Source organism: Zonotrichia leucophrys, chromosome 1 (genome assembly GCF_028769735.1).
Source record: "Zonotrichia leucophrys gambelii isolate GWCS_2022_RI chromosome 1, RI_Zleu_2.0, whole genome shotgun sequence".
In the NCBI taxonomy this organism is placed as follows: Eukaryota; Metazoa; Chordata; class Aves; order Passeriformes; family Passerellidae; genus Zonotrichia; species Zonotrichia leucophrys.
The window spans coordinates 5,579,000-5,593,229 of NC_088169.1; the positions used below are offsets into that span (position 1 = coordinate 5,579,000).

The window sequence follows — 14,230 nt, forward strand, 5'->3', positions numbered from 1 at the left end:
CACAAAAATGTGCCAGTTTCTCTGGAACACACTCCAAACCTGCTCTAAAGTTGTATAACAATTTTACTTAAGGGAAATAAGTGATGCAGGTGTTCCCAAACTGTATAAAATCCTTCCCCTTCATTTCTGTTCTCTGCTCAGGTTATTCAGTACCATTTTAGTGTTCTCTCTTCAGGCAGTTCAGTACAATTGAAAGGAAGCATGTAAGTAAAATACCACAGTCTGCTCAGAGTGCAAGCTTTGTGCTCTCAGGGGAAAAATGCTTCTTGGGAATTCATGAGAGAAAAAGAAAAGCCTAAATGCTTCCTAGAAACCATTTTCATAATGGTCTGTGAAAGCAAATAGCTCTCAGATACTAACTCCCTGTTCTCATTGTGCTCTCAGGGAGTTGTGGAGTTCTCCCTTTGTCTCCTGTTTGCAAAGCTGGTGAGCTACACTTTCCTCTTCTGGCTTCCCCTCTACATCACAAATGTGGGTGAGTATTACAGGAAAGGGGTGCTGACTTATGGCTGCAGAGTCTCTGCAAATAGGAGCTTGGAATAAATAAGAAAATAAACATTACTGCTACTGAAAGGAGCTTTCTCTGCTGCAGTAGCAGGGGAGCTGTAAGTCACCAGGCAGGTTTATGAATTCAGTGCTGTGAGAGGGCATTTTCAAAACAAATGGAAGTGTCTGTAATTCAGTAATTCCAGGCATAAATGCTGTCTCTTTGGCTCCTGCAAACAAATCAAAAAGTTGTACTTTCTAACAATATTTAAGATTGAAGTGTCCTATTAAAACATACACAAAATAATGTAAATGAGTTGCTCTATCTTTTCAGTACTGCCGTTTTGATTTTTTTTATATACTTTTAGAGTTCAAGATGGACCAACTTTTTAGCAAGGTCTGTTGTGACAGGAGAAGGAGTAATGATTTTAGACTAAAAGGGGGTAGATTTAGACTAGATAGAAAGAAGAAATCTTTTGCAGTGAGGGTGGTGAAATGCTTCAACCGGCTGCCCATAGAACCTGTGGATGCCCATCCCTGGAACATTCCAGTCAAGCTAGATGGAGCTCTGCTCTCATTGAAGATGTCCCTGCTCATGGCAGAGGGGTTGGACTGGATGACCTTTGAAGATCCCTTTCAACTTAGAGCATTCTGTAATTCTGTGATTATAAAAGTGGTAAAATGTATTTTCCAGTGAGAGTAATTGCATTCTAAAGTCTGTATTGCTGAATACCTACTTTTGTTCTTATTTCTTTTATACAACATCACATTATTGTGGATTATCTGAATGAAGAACTCTGTTGTAATATGCCTTTGTCCTGGCATTACAACACTGCTGAGATTTCCATGTTTATAGTCCAGAAATGAGACAAATGTTTTGCTTCTCTCACCAGAGCATCTTGATGCCAAAAGAGCTGGGGACCTTTCCACGCTGTTTGATGTGGGTGGGATCTTTGGTAAGTTTTAATTTTATTTCACTCCTGATCACACCAGTTCAGGAAAGGCTCTGGTGTACGCAGCTTACCTATTTTATAGTTCTTATTCATTATTTCTACTGTAGAAGAGTAGCAGTAAAGGTAGTCTTTAAAGTAAAGCTTAGAGTTGTGTTGAAAAGTGTAAATCTAGTAAAATACCTTCACAGTCGGAGCTGCTGTCCAGAACAGATCAGAACAGACAAATTATGGAATCTTTTATTTCCATCAGCTCTGGCCCATGAGTCTTGGTCGCCACCCATCAAAATACTTCTTTTTCTCAATCTGACTTAAGATTAATGGCCACAGGTGTTTTGGTTTGGTTTTTTTTCTTGATGCCTTATATAACTGTATGTGATAAAATTGGGAGATCATAATAATAATAAGGACTAGGCTATTCCTGTATAATTTTCAGGGTGACCACTGAATAAATTTTAATGCCAGTGCAGACAATTTAGTTTGTTTCCCTGGCTGCAGAGAGCCAAGTTTTCTATTTAATGTGAAACCAGTGAGTGGATACCAGAACTCCAGCAGCAGGGCCATGTGGCACCTGGTAAAAGGCTTTTTGCTTTGGATATTTGGAATAAATAATGAGTTTGGAATAAACAAATAGCAAGTTCTGCTTCTGTTCTGTTTAGGTTAAAAATGGTTGGGTTCATGAGGATATTGCTGTGTGAATTGTGTAACTATGGAGTAAAAGCCATTTGGTTCTTTTTCATTAAATTGAACTGATGTCTTTTGTGCAAAGCACACCCTGAATGTTTTCCTCACACCTGTGTGTTCTTTCAGGTGGGATCTTGGCAGGTCTGATTTCAGACAGGCTGGAGAAGAGAGCATCAACCTGTGGAATGATGTTGCTGCTTGCAGCACCCACAGTAAGAGCCTGCCCCTGTCCCACAGCTGTGACACCATTCCTGGACAGTTCTGCAGGCAGCATCTCCCAGCCTGGACATAAAGAGTCCAGGCCAGATTAAAAACTGGCATGAAAAGTTGAGCAAGTATAGATATTTGGGCTAAACAAGCTAACAAGCTTGTTTACTAAACAAGTCTAATGTATTTTTTGTTACAGAATATATGGAAAGTTTCACTCTCTTGTAAAATCTGATGTTTAGTTGTTAGCCAGAATTTTAGGCTAAAATTTCTGAGCTGTCATTGTTTGAAAACCAGCAGATTGACATGAGAAACAGTTTTATTTGATGTTTTTCATGAGTTGTATTCTGTGCTGTGTTGAAGCTGCAGTTGGAGAGTTTAAAATTGAATGGTCCCATAACACAGCCCTTCCTTCTGAAAGGACATAGAGGAATGGGATCCTGCCCCTTATCTCCTTTCTGTGGCAAATCAAACAGTCATTCTACTGTGGCCTGAAAGGGATCAGTAAAACCTGGAACTTCCATGTAATGCCAATTAAGATACCTTGTAGTTAACATGGGGCACATGGGGAACCCAGGATTACTCCATATGTTGGTATTCTGAGTGCTTATTTATTCTCTCTACAGCTCTACATGTTCTCTGCAGTCAGTAAAATGGGCCTTGAGGCTACTATAGGTGAGTATTTTTAAATTATTATACCTACCTTTCCATAAACTTGGCATTTATGACCTTTGATGTTTTTTCCTTTGTTTTCTCTTTTATCTTTTCCTTAGAGGAGGAAGTATGGAATCAAATTCTTAAATTTGGTCTTGTAGGCTTTTTACAGGTTGAAGTAGGAAGACAAAAAATGAGTAAGAGGTGACAAGAGAACAGCTCTAATTAATATCATTAGTCTTCCTGGAGCTTGTTGTGTCAGCACAGGCTTTTTTATATCCCCTGTGCCAGATGTCAGAGATGTTTAAATATTGCCTGTAGTACTTTTGACAGCAACATTAACTTCACTTGAGTAGGCAGAATTCACCTGTGGCTTTGTGTGTGTTACCTCAAACCAGAAATGGGAACAGGAGTGAGGCAGTGCTGTCTCACCTGCCTGAAGGACTCCTTCACTTTCAGAGTCCTCTGCTGTTCTACAAGGAGAGAAGGGACTTGTGGGTGTATCTTGTGAGCACCCCCTGCTCTCGTGGCCAGTTTGGTCAAATATTCCCTTTTCTGTGACCTCCCAGGATCAGTAAAGACCCTGGGTAGTGGATTTTGTCTCAGCCCCATCTTCTGGTACATTTGAGAATTCACATTATGGAGTGAGCACTGAAAAGGGGAGGAATGGATGTTTTCTTCCTTTCTTCCCAGTTCTGTATTGGGTCAGGGAGCCAGGGAAGGATTAAACCACTTGGGAGTCATGGGGTGTGGTGTCTCCTGTTGTTATGGTGAACAGTTTCTCACACAACTCTGTGGCATTCACATTCTCTGAAAAATCCCTTTGCCCAGGATTTTTCTCAGGAAAGCTGAGAAGGGAACCTGGGAAGCTGAGAAGCCTCAGAGAAAAAGGAGAACAATTATTATGTCATTTGCTTCTCTTCTGTTTTGCTCATGTGGAATGTGTTTGGAGATTGTTTGCCCACAGGTGATTGTTTCATTGGTTTCTTGTGTGAGTTGTTTTCACTCTTTGGCCAACTGGGGCCAAGCTGTGTTGGGACTCTGGAAAGAGTCACAAGTTTTCATTATTATCTTGTTAGCATTCATAAGTATCCTTTCTGTATTCTTTAGTATAGTTTAGTATAGTATTCTACAATATAATGTAGTATAAAATAATAAATTAGCCTTCTGAGAACATGGAGTCAGATTCATCATTCCTGCCCTGGGGCACCCTGCAAATACAATATGACTCATGTTTTCTTTTTTTTTCTTTTTTTTTTTTAATTGGAACAGTGATGCTGCTTATCAGTGGTGCCCTGGTGAATGGCCCCTATGCCCTGATCACCACTGCTGTGTCTGCTGACTTGGTGAGTTTGGCTTTCCCTGTGACATTTGGCCTCCAGAGAGCCCTTTGACTTCTGCAGGGTCACCAGGGAAGGGGCATTGGCCCAAAGTAAAGGAGTATGGAGCTGGAAAAAGGAAATGCTGAACTCAGCCACTGAGATTTGTTTTAGTGTGAGTGCCATGCTTTCGAGAGGCTTCTAAATTATTCTTGACCACTCACAAGACTGTGGGTGACAGCCCAGATTGAGTCTGAAGGTTTCATGCAAAGCCAGGCCTCTGTGCAGGTGCCTTGCTTTATATTTTGCATTTTTAAATGATTGGAGGAGCTGTAGCTGTGTGAGACATGAGCTGGTGATTTAATTCCCATCAGAAAGTTGTATCTGGCACAGACCTTAACACAAGTAAAGGTGTGTGAAAATAAAAAGTCCAGATACTTAAGCTGCCAGCACTTCCAGCAGGATCAGGTCAGCCAAGTCACAAATGCCATGTGAAAACACCAACATTGCTCAGCAGGGAGACTTTGGAACTTTGTTTTGTAATGTGTTGGTGCTTTAGCAAGGAGGCAAAAGTCTTCTTATTGTCTTAAATGCAGGAATGTTTTAAATACAGGACAAGGAGCAGGGCAGAAATCTCCAAGCATCCTCTGGAGCCCTTGTCCTTGGCAAGACCGAGGTGACCCCAGGCAATGCCCACTCACTTCATCCTTGGCCTTGAGGCATGTCCCCAGCACAGAGCCCATGTGGGGGGTGGGAGAGGGGTGCTGTTCTCAGAGCTCAGCTCAGGGTGGCTCTGAGCCATCTCTGTCCCCCCAGGGTACCCACAAGAGCCTGAAGGGGAACGCGCGGGCCTTGTCCACGGTGACGGCCATCATCGACGGGACTGGATCTGTGGGTAAGCCTGGGCCCCTGCCCCAGCTCTGACAGGTTACAGCAAAGCATTTCCAAAAAACTGGGCTCTTCAGGTCCCATTTTGCCAGGACTCAGTTTTGGAAATGGGGAATAGCACAAACTTCACCTGAAACATCCGGTGGTTCCACAGCTGAGGGTGGGAGGAAGGGGGGTGGCACTGACATATTTTCTGAAAAATACCTTTGCCAGAATGTTCTCCTGAGAAGCTGAGAGGCCTCAGAAATGAAATGTAAACAATGATTATCTGATTGCTTGGAATGTGGTTTGGAGGTTGCTTACCAACAGGTGCATCTTTGATTGGTTCCATGTGGAATGTTTTTAATTAATGACCAGTCCCAGTCCGGCTGTGTCGGGCTCTCTGGTCAGTCACAAGATTTTATTATCATTTCTTGCTAGCCTTCTGATGTCTCCTTTCTCTTTTTTAGTGTAGTTTTAGTATATAATTTTAATATAATATAATATGATATGATATGATATAATATAATATAATATAATATAATATAATATAATATAATATAATATAATATAATATAATATAATATAATATAATATAATAACAAATCAGCCTTCTGAAACATGGAGTCAAGATTCTCATCTCTTCCCTCGTCCTGGGGACCCTCAAACACCACCACAGGGGGGGATCACTGTGATGCCTTAAGTTTTAGCTTTCATATTTTCCAGATTCTGCACTGCATTAGTACAGAACTCTGAACTTCATGTAAAGTGTCAGCAAGTTCTCCTCACAGTTCAGTCAGACAAAACAATCCTTTTCCAGCCTGAGAACCAAGGACACTGTTGCAGCTTTGGGCCCAAAAGTGCAAACAACAAAAAGGCCCAAAAGGCCCAAAAAGTATAACAATAGCAAATTGAGGAGAGCAGTCTGGGAGGATGGGACTGCATAACCTGAAGCTGTAATTGGACAATTAACCCCAATATGGAAATGGACCAAAACTTACAAAAGTGTGAAAACTCGTGGCCATCTTGGGTGTAGCCTCAGCCAGGCTCTTGTACAGCCCAAGGTGCATCCTTTGAAGGCCTTTTAATAAATCCCTACTTTATTCTTTTAACTCTGTCCAGCCTCTGTTCTAGGTAACCTCTCAAGGCATCAACTGGCACTGGGCAAAAGGAGATGGCTCTGGGCTGTCCTGGGGTCAGGGATATTTTATTTATGCCCTCCATGTGTAAGAGAAAATGGAGTAAAATTCAGCTTAGTACAGGATGAGCATTTTGTTGAGCTGAAGGCAGATGTTCATCACAATCTAAGTCTTCCAGCTTCCCATCTGTACCAGTAATGTTTTTGCACTTATTGGGACTTTTTAATACATCAGGTTTAATACTGAGTTAACTAAGTGGGAAAATGGATACTCTAATTCAGAATAACTACATTTCAGTACAGTGAATCTTACAGTTCTGACAGTATGTAATATAAAATACCAAAATATAATGCCAATATTGTATTTCAGGTGCAGCTTTGGGGCCTCTCCTGGCTGGCCTTATTTCCCCTTCTGGTTGGAACAACGTGTTCTACATGCTCATGGTGGCAGATGCATGTGCCTTGCTAGTAAGTCTAAAAATTTAGATTATGTGTATTTCCTCTGTGTTAAACTGTCCCAAAATGCAAATTGTCCTTTTGCCATTTCAATATCCTGTATTGTATTAGACTTCCAGTGGTGTAGGAGATTTTCAGTCTGACAGCAAATTTGCTTGTTTTGAAATTCTCATCTAATTTTAATCAAAAGTGCAGATCAGTGCTGACGAACTTCAATTCCTGAACAAATATCCAGCTGTTAATTGCTGGCTGAGCAGCTTAGAGCAGGCATAATTGCAAGTAAACCTTCACATTCAGACCTAGAAATTGCCTCAGATTCCACTCACAGAAAAATCACTTCTGTTGTCTTTAAAGCCAATTTCTCAAAGCCATAAAAACCATTTCCTACATCACTGTATCACCAAAATCACCCTGAAAATGAAGCTGTTGAAAGTTAATACATCACATTTTCCAGATGGGCCCTGAGACAGCTGCACTAAATTAGATGAAGAAGTGGCACTCCTGGCTTTTGACAGGAACCAGGAGCAGATGTTTGGGGAAGGAAGAGAAGAGCACACAGGTGCTGGCTTGGTCCAAAGCACTGAGCTCTGGGCTCCTGCAGAGGAGCTGAGAGTGTCAGACCATTCCCTTCCTGACACTAGAACATCAGGAAGCCTTTGAGTTACAGCTGAGGCTTTTTTCTTCTAAATTCAAATTAAACCCCAATTTTGAAACTAATTTTTTCATGTTTAGGAGTATATATTAAATATACATTATATATATAATAAATATGTATTTTACATGTTTAGGAGTATAAATTAAATAAATAAATTAGGTAAGTTAATAGCTGAAGTCTGTTGCCACTTGTAGTCAGCAGCTTGTTTCAATATTTGGTATTTCATGCTGCAGAGTGAGGCTTGGGAGGTTGTCATATTTTTCCTAGATAAAGTTCTCATTGTTTTTCTCTTGCAGTTATTGATTAAAGTGAAAAAAATGTCACATTTCTTTGAGGAATCAATTAAAACACCTTTGCAAAGCTCTGGTTTTGAGAGATTTGGCTCTGCAGTTGCAGTAAATCCTTTTTTGCATAACTGTTCTGCTTTTCCTGGTTTTTGCAGTGCAGCAGCACATGGATACCTGTGTTCAAATGTTATTTTTCCAGGGGTGCCTGGAGGGGGCTCTATCCTCTTATGTGCCATTCTGTTCTGTCGTTCTTGGCCACTTCTGTGCCTCTGAAAATATTTAACTTCTTAAAACATTCATCCTTAAAACAGTGAGCAAACTGAATTTACAATAGTGAAATTCTGAGGATGACATAACCTGAAATAGTGAAGAACCCTGAAAGCTCCAATTCTGTCTGTAATGTACATGAGAACCATCAAATTGTATTTGTAAAATCACTTTCCTGCTATTATCTGAATAATCCTTTTAAAGTGCATTGAAATCCCTGATGCTGCACAGACAAGAAAACGTGACTGTACCCACCTTGACTAATTGTGGGATTAAAGCTTTTCACACACAGTTGTTTTTGCAAATAGCCGCTAAAACTTCTTTCTGACACGTTTTCTTGAAGCCTCGGGGTCCCTCTGCTGGTTTCTTTACACATTTGCTGGTAAAGTAACCAGAAAACCGTTGTGGCTTTTATGAAGAAATTGATCTCTCAGATGCAAAAAGGAAATTATTTTCCTCTTGCCTGCTTATTGTGAAAGCTCCTTTTGCAAACATTACTGAGAATCTGTAAATCTTTATTTTTTTTAAACCCAGTTCAGCATTACAGGGTAATGTTTCAAATGAGAAACTCTCCAAATAATTAATAATTCTCCTTCTTGTTTATCTGGATGATACTAAAGAAGATTTTGTGATTGTTTTTGCAGCTCTTACTCCGTCTTATCCAGAAGGAACTTCAGTGTCATGCAGATCACACCCTGTAAGTGTTTTTTATGTCTGTTGCTCTTTAATAACACCTTGAAAACACATTTCTAAACCTTCCATGTGTAGCCATAAATTATCAATAAGGGTGGAAAAGACCTCCAAGATCAATTCTAACCTTTGTCCCATAATACCTAAATGTAGACTGGACTGGACACATTAAGGTTTGTGTAGATCCATTTCTGTCTGGTTTAATTCTGCTTCAAAACTCAGTTTGATGTTTCAAACCATGGACATTTTCATTTATAACATCTTTCAAAAATATTTGTAAACACACCTCTGTCACAGTCTCTTGTTTGTGGGGGGGGGGGGGGTTCTCAAATATTTAATCCTCCATGGGTTTCATTGTGCAGGTGGGGAATTGCCTGCCCTGTGTTTAATAATAGTTTAGAATGTAACCTTTTCCAAAAGTTCTCCTTAAAGAAAGGGTGACTTTGAATTTACAGTATTTTGAATTAAGAAAAAAAAAATCCACTGAATCCAGACACAAAAACTGAATTGAGCCCCTTGATTGTAGAATTTTGGAGAAGTAAAATGGAGAGAATAGAAAAATGCACAGTAGGGGCTGGATGCTCCCTTTTGGTGCCTGTTCTGCCTCACAGCTCAGCTTTTCCTGCCTGGTTGCTTTTCTCCCCCAGGTTCAAAGAGCACTGAGCTAGCAGAGCTGGGATGAGGAGTGTGCCAGTGGATGGAGCTGCTCCCTGAGAACCCCACCCCATGGGACACCTGGTGGTGTGTTTGAAGGGTCTCTGTGTGGTGAAGAGCCTTGCAGGATTCCTGGGAGCAGTGTGAGACATGAAAAACCCCTGGAGCTCTGATTTTTGCACATGAACCAGTACCTCAGGATGGCCACTGCTCATCAGAGGGGAGATGGGGACTTGGGGAAGGCTTCAACCACATGCCTCAACTGAGCCAAAGAGAAATACCAAGTGCCTTTTTTATTTCTTTTGATAGGATGTTTTTAATTGAAACTATGAACTGTGTAATTGCCAACAATCGAGGCAAAGCTAGAGCAGGAGGAAGTGGAAATTTTAACAGTGTGTGAGTGACTGTCCCAGGGTCAGTGAGCAATGTGTCTCTGATGTCATCTGTGTACACTGAGAGCATCACTTCATAGAGGAAAATATCAGCTGGTTATTAAGATGTGCTGCTGTTAGGGTTTGAAGCTGCTCACACAATAATCACCTGGCTGTGTTATGAGTGTTTAGCTCCAGTTCTGCTTCCCAAGGACAGCATCCAGCCTTTTGGTAGGTTATAAAATAGAATTTACCCTTGCTGTATACTGCAGTTAGCAGTTTTCACAGATCCTCTGGATGGATGTTAGTCCTCCATTAGGATTATGCAAAAAAAATTTTATAAAAGACTCCTAAGCAACAAAAATCAGTTTATGAGTCAGAATTTCCAGTGGGGGCTCTAATGATTTTTCAGAGCATTATAAAATTGTGCATTTTACCTTCCCTGCCAGGCTGGGCTGATGTGAGAGGGGTTTCTTTGGGGTGGCAGGGAGCTGAGAGCTGTGTGAGCAGCTCAGGGCTGAGCAGGGGGAGCTGCTCTGGTGCCCCCTGGCACAGGGTCCCTGTTGGGTTCCAGTGCTGGGTGTGCACGTGGAAATCATCATCAGATCTGGGCCTTCATATCCAGAAATCTCTCTCAAGTGGCTCTGGGTTTCAGATTTGGAGCCAAAATATCAGAGAAGAAAAATTACCTGTGTGGGTGGTAGTTTGTAAGAGAACATTTGAGTACCTAGTGCTACCCAGAAAATAGATGGTGTAATGTCTTGAGAACATATCATTTCTTTGTACAGCTGTCAGCTTGGCTAACAGAATGTTTCTGTGATTATATTTTGCTTTTTTTAAGATGTACAAAGTGAAAAGAAATCTTTTTTTTGTATGGGGTATTTATACTTAGATCACAAAGATTAGGTAATTTAAACTGTGTGTTATCCTTAACTGTATTTATTAAAGCTCTAGGCCTTTGTCTTGCTCTATGCTCTTAAGTTTTGTGAGACAGTGCAAGAGTCTTTACACTTGATTAGCAAAACACTTTAAAAGCCCTGCAAAATATTCAGGAATGTCCCATCAGCTGCTGCTAACATTTAATTTCTAGGGCCATTTTTTACCTGCTCAGTCTTTCAGTTGCTTCTGCTGGTTTGAGCCAGCACTGTGCTCCATGCTTGGCCTGGGCAGTGTCAGGATGGGCTCATTTTTATCTGTTTAGCTGATAAAAATGGTGCAGGGATGACCCCACAGGGACTTAGGGAAGGTGCCAGGTCCTTGCAGGGAGCTCTGGGAGGGTCCTGTCCCTGCACTTAAAGGATGGAAGTTTGACTTCACACATTTTGAGTAAACCAGGGGAGATTCTCAACACCTGAGCTCAAAAATCTGTGCTGTGTTTGTGGTTAAATGTCTCGGAATTGAGCAGCAATATTACTTGGAAGGGTTTCCATCCTCCTGGAATATCCAACTGCTCCTCACTCAGCCAGGCTGAACCTGGGGCACTGCTGAAACAGCCTCTCATGGGGCAAAAATAACATTGCAACCCCAAAAGAGCTGTCCTGGCACAATTCAGTGCCTGTGTGGGGAGGGAGAGATGGAGGGAGGACAACTTCAGCTGGGAATTCCAGTCCCCTTCCCCAAAAACATGTGTAGAGCTTTATCCTAGTTTATTGAAACAGTTCAAGCTCTGCTGCACTCAGATTTTGAGAAGCTGTTCCCTATGGGCTGAAGTCTGATGTTTAAAAGCTTTTGGTTGTATTTCTGAAGATATTTAAATGTGTTTTAGGTTTTATTTGTTGGGGCTGCTGCTGTTATTTATTTATTTATTTTAATAGCTTTTGCACTGCAATGACTCTGGTATGGGGTAATGACAGATTACATTTCAGATACAAATTTGTTGGACAAAAAGATTTGATTTTCTATTTAAGAAAACCCTAAAAGTCCCCCAAATAGTGAATAAACTGTGTGTTTTGTTAGTATCAGGTGTTTATATCTGGAAACGGGCAAGACTGACAAAATGTTGTATGTCAAAATGTGAGTGACCAGTAGGTACAGCCAAATTTAAATGAGACCGCAGGGTTGATTTGTTGGGGTTTTTTTATGCTGATTATTGTGAATTTTATCCATTCACCATCCTGTGTTGAATAAAAATAGATTCTGTTCTAAACAGAGAAGTGTTGAGTACTTTATCTTTTACCATCTCCATGAAGAAATGCTCCATTTATTGGTTGGAAGGACAGACATCCCCTCTGGGACATTTGCCTAAGTCAAATTTGGGCTAAGTGTGGCTCCTCTGGTGACTTTTAAGGTGACTTTTTTGTGTTGTCTGCTTTGCTTGCTCTTCAGTGAATATAGAATTGACATGGAAAAGCTTCATTCTTTCTCTCTAGCACTGATCATCTACAACATTTGTTTTGATTCTGTAATAATGTTTGAGGGGTTTTTGTGCTTCTGCCTGACATAAAATGTCCAAACCACAGATGCACTGGGGAAAAATTATTGGAAAGGAAACCAACTTCTGGTTACAAAAATTCTGATCAAAATGTGCCCAAGGTTAATCCTAGGAATAGGCAAATAACAGCTGGGGTGCCTTATAAAAGGAGGGAGACTCAAATCCCAATTTCTGTTCTGCCTGATGAGGAGCAGGAGTCTCCCTTGTGGAAATCTTCATCAGAGCCCTGGCTGTTGCTGGACAGGCTCAGGGGGTTTGTCTCTGCGTGTAGAAGGGTTTGTAGGGTGGGAAGAAGGTAAATAAGAAAGGACAGAAGTGTTGGGTTCATAAATTGCTTTGTGACTCCTTTTGCCTGTAAGTTCTACAAACCCACTCTGTGCACCAAGCCTTAATCCTGTGTGTTTTGCTAGTAAGGGGAATTCCAGAAGGGATTCTGCCATTCCTTTAAGGATATCATTGCATGTGCTTCTGGCACAGCTCCTTAGAATGGGATGGGAATGCTCCACGTGTGCTGTGCCAAGGCTGTGCTGCCTCACACTCTGGCTGAACTCGTGTTTGGGCTCAGTTCTTTGGTTGCTGCAGCAGCTGATGCCTGGGGTGCTTTGTGCTGCTCAGGATTAGGTGTAAGAGGGTGTAAATTAAACCAGAGGGTGTTTAGAGCTGTTGGAGGCTGGTGGATTTCATACAGAATTAATTTGGGGGAGATTTATCAGAATTCCAATCAAATGACAGGGCCCGGGATGGGTAATGCTGGCAATCTCTGCTCTGAACTAAATTTATGGTGTGTGTATTATGTAAATGTTAGATTAGATTATGTCATGGTTTGTCCCAAGCTCTGACAGGATGCTCTGATTGCTGACTTGTGCCCTTTTCACCTTGGAACAAAGCTGGTTTGGCTTTGTTTTGCTCTCTGCTGAGCCAGCCAGGGGATGTGATGGTGTTTGCAGGGGTCTCAGGATGAGGGAAGAGACGAGGATCTGACTCCATGTTTCAGAAGGCTGATTTATTATTTTATGATATATATTATATTAAAACTATACTAAAAGAATTGAAGAAAGGATTTCATCAGAAGGCTAGCTAGGAATAGAAAAAAGAAAGAATGATAACAAAGGTTTGTGACTGACCAAAACAGTCTGGACAGCTGGGCTGTGATTGGCCATTAATTAGAAACAACCAACATGGGCCAATCACAGATGCACCTGTTGCATTCCACAGCAGCAGATAATCATTGTTTACATTTTGTTCCTGAGGCCTTTCAGCTTCTCAGGAGAAAAAATCCTAAGGAAAGGATTTTTCAGAAAATATCATGGCTACAAGGGGATGGTGGGGACATGTCCTACCCTGTTGTCACAGCCTGCAGGGACTGCAGACCCTCCTGGGGGTTGTGTCTGCTGCTCTGCTGCTCTGGGACCTTGAACTACATTTGCTGCCAGGCTGAGTTAAAAATGTGACTGTCATCCTTATGGCTGGGAGAGGGAAGGGAGGGTTTAGCTGCTGGTAGAATTCAGCCTCACGTCCAGTGTCCTTAAATGCTGGATTATGTCTCACTGCCCCAGAGTTTCATAAACTGGGTTGTTATAAAGTGTTAGTTGTTTCCTCCTTTGTCTCCCCTCTTTTGTTAATTTCCAGTTTGGAATAAGGAGATAATTAGTTGGTGCTTGGGGTGGTTTTTTGGGTTTTTTTTCTCCTCTGTAATTCCTTTGTCTACCAGTTCCCCTTTGGCTGCAGTGAAACATTGACAGCTCTGAAACTGGGAATGCAAGAGCCAGACTTTCTCCAGCGTATTTCAGGATCCTGCTCCTCTCCTGCATCAGGATATCAGGTATGAAAATGTGTGCCAAGTCCCTTGGTGCTGTACTTAACATTGAGGATTTTAAGGATGTTTTCTTCACCTCATGCTGATACTGGGGTAGGGTTTCTCTCCCTCCTTCTCTCACAAAGCAGCTGACAAATACCCACATTTCCACAGTATTCCCTTTGGTCCAGCTGTTTGTTTCAGCAGAGGAGGACACTAAACCAACTTCACATGTGCTGCCATGCAGGAATGAACTTTGGAATGCTGTTACAAGGCTGGAGTTATTCTCAGTTTATCTGGTGCCTAAACCCTGAGCAGG

The 14,230-nt window shown here is 41.4% G+C and overlaps 1 protein-coding gene across 7 annotated transcripts in view; it reads left to right on the forward strand.

Annotated features, from left to right (window-relative positions):
• The window catches only part of SLC37A1 (solute carrier family 37 member 1), a 36,726-nt gene extending 24,908 nt beyond the window's left edge, over positions 1 to 11,818 (forward strand). For all 7 annotated transcript variants that reach the window (XM_064705777.1, XM_064705815.1, XM_064705823.1 and 4 more), the window contains 9 exons: positions 385 to 475; positions 1,380 to 1,442; positions 2,247 to 2,332; positions 2,954 to 3,002; positions 4,254 to 4,327; positions 5,117 to 5,195; positions 6,676 to 6,773; positions 8,615 to 8,667; positions 9,308 to 11,818. In XM_064705777.1, coding sequence (XP_064561847.1) covers positions 385 to 475; positions 1,380 to 1,442; positions 2,247 to 2,332; positions 2,954 to 3,002; positions 4,254 to 4,327; positions 5,117 to 5,195; positions 6,676 to 6,773; positions 8,615 to 8,667; positions 9,308 to 9,323 — 609 coding nt within the window. In that variant the 3' untranslated portion in view covers positions 9,324 to 11,818. The remainder of the gene's footprint in view (positions 1 to 384; positions 476 to 1,379; positions 1,443 to 2,246; positions 2,333 to 2,953; positions 3,003 to 4,253; positions 4,328 to 5,116; positions 5,196 to 6,675; positions 6,774 to 8,614; positions 8,668 to 9,307) is intronic.
• Positions 11,819 to 14,230: the final 2,412 nt, after the last annotated feature.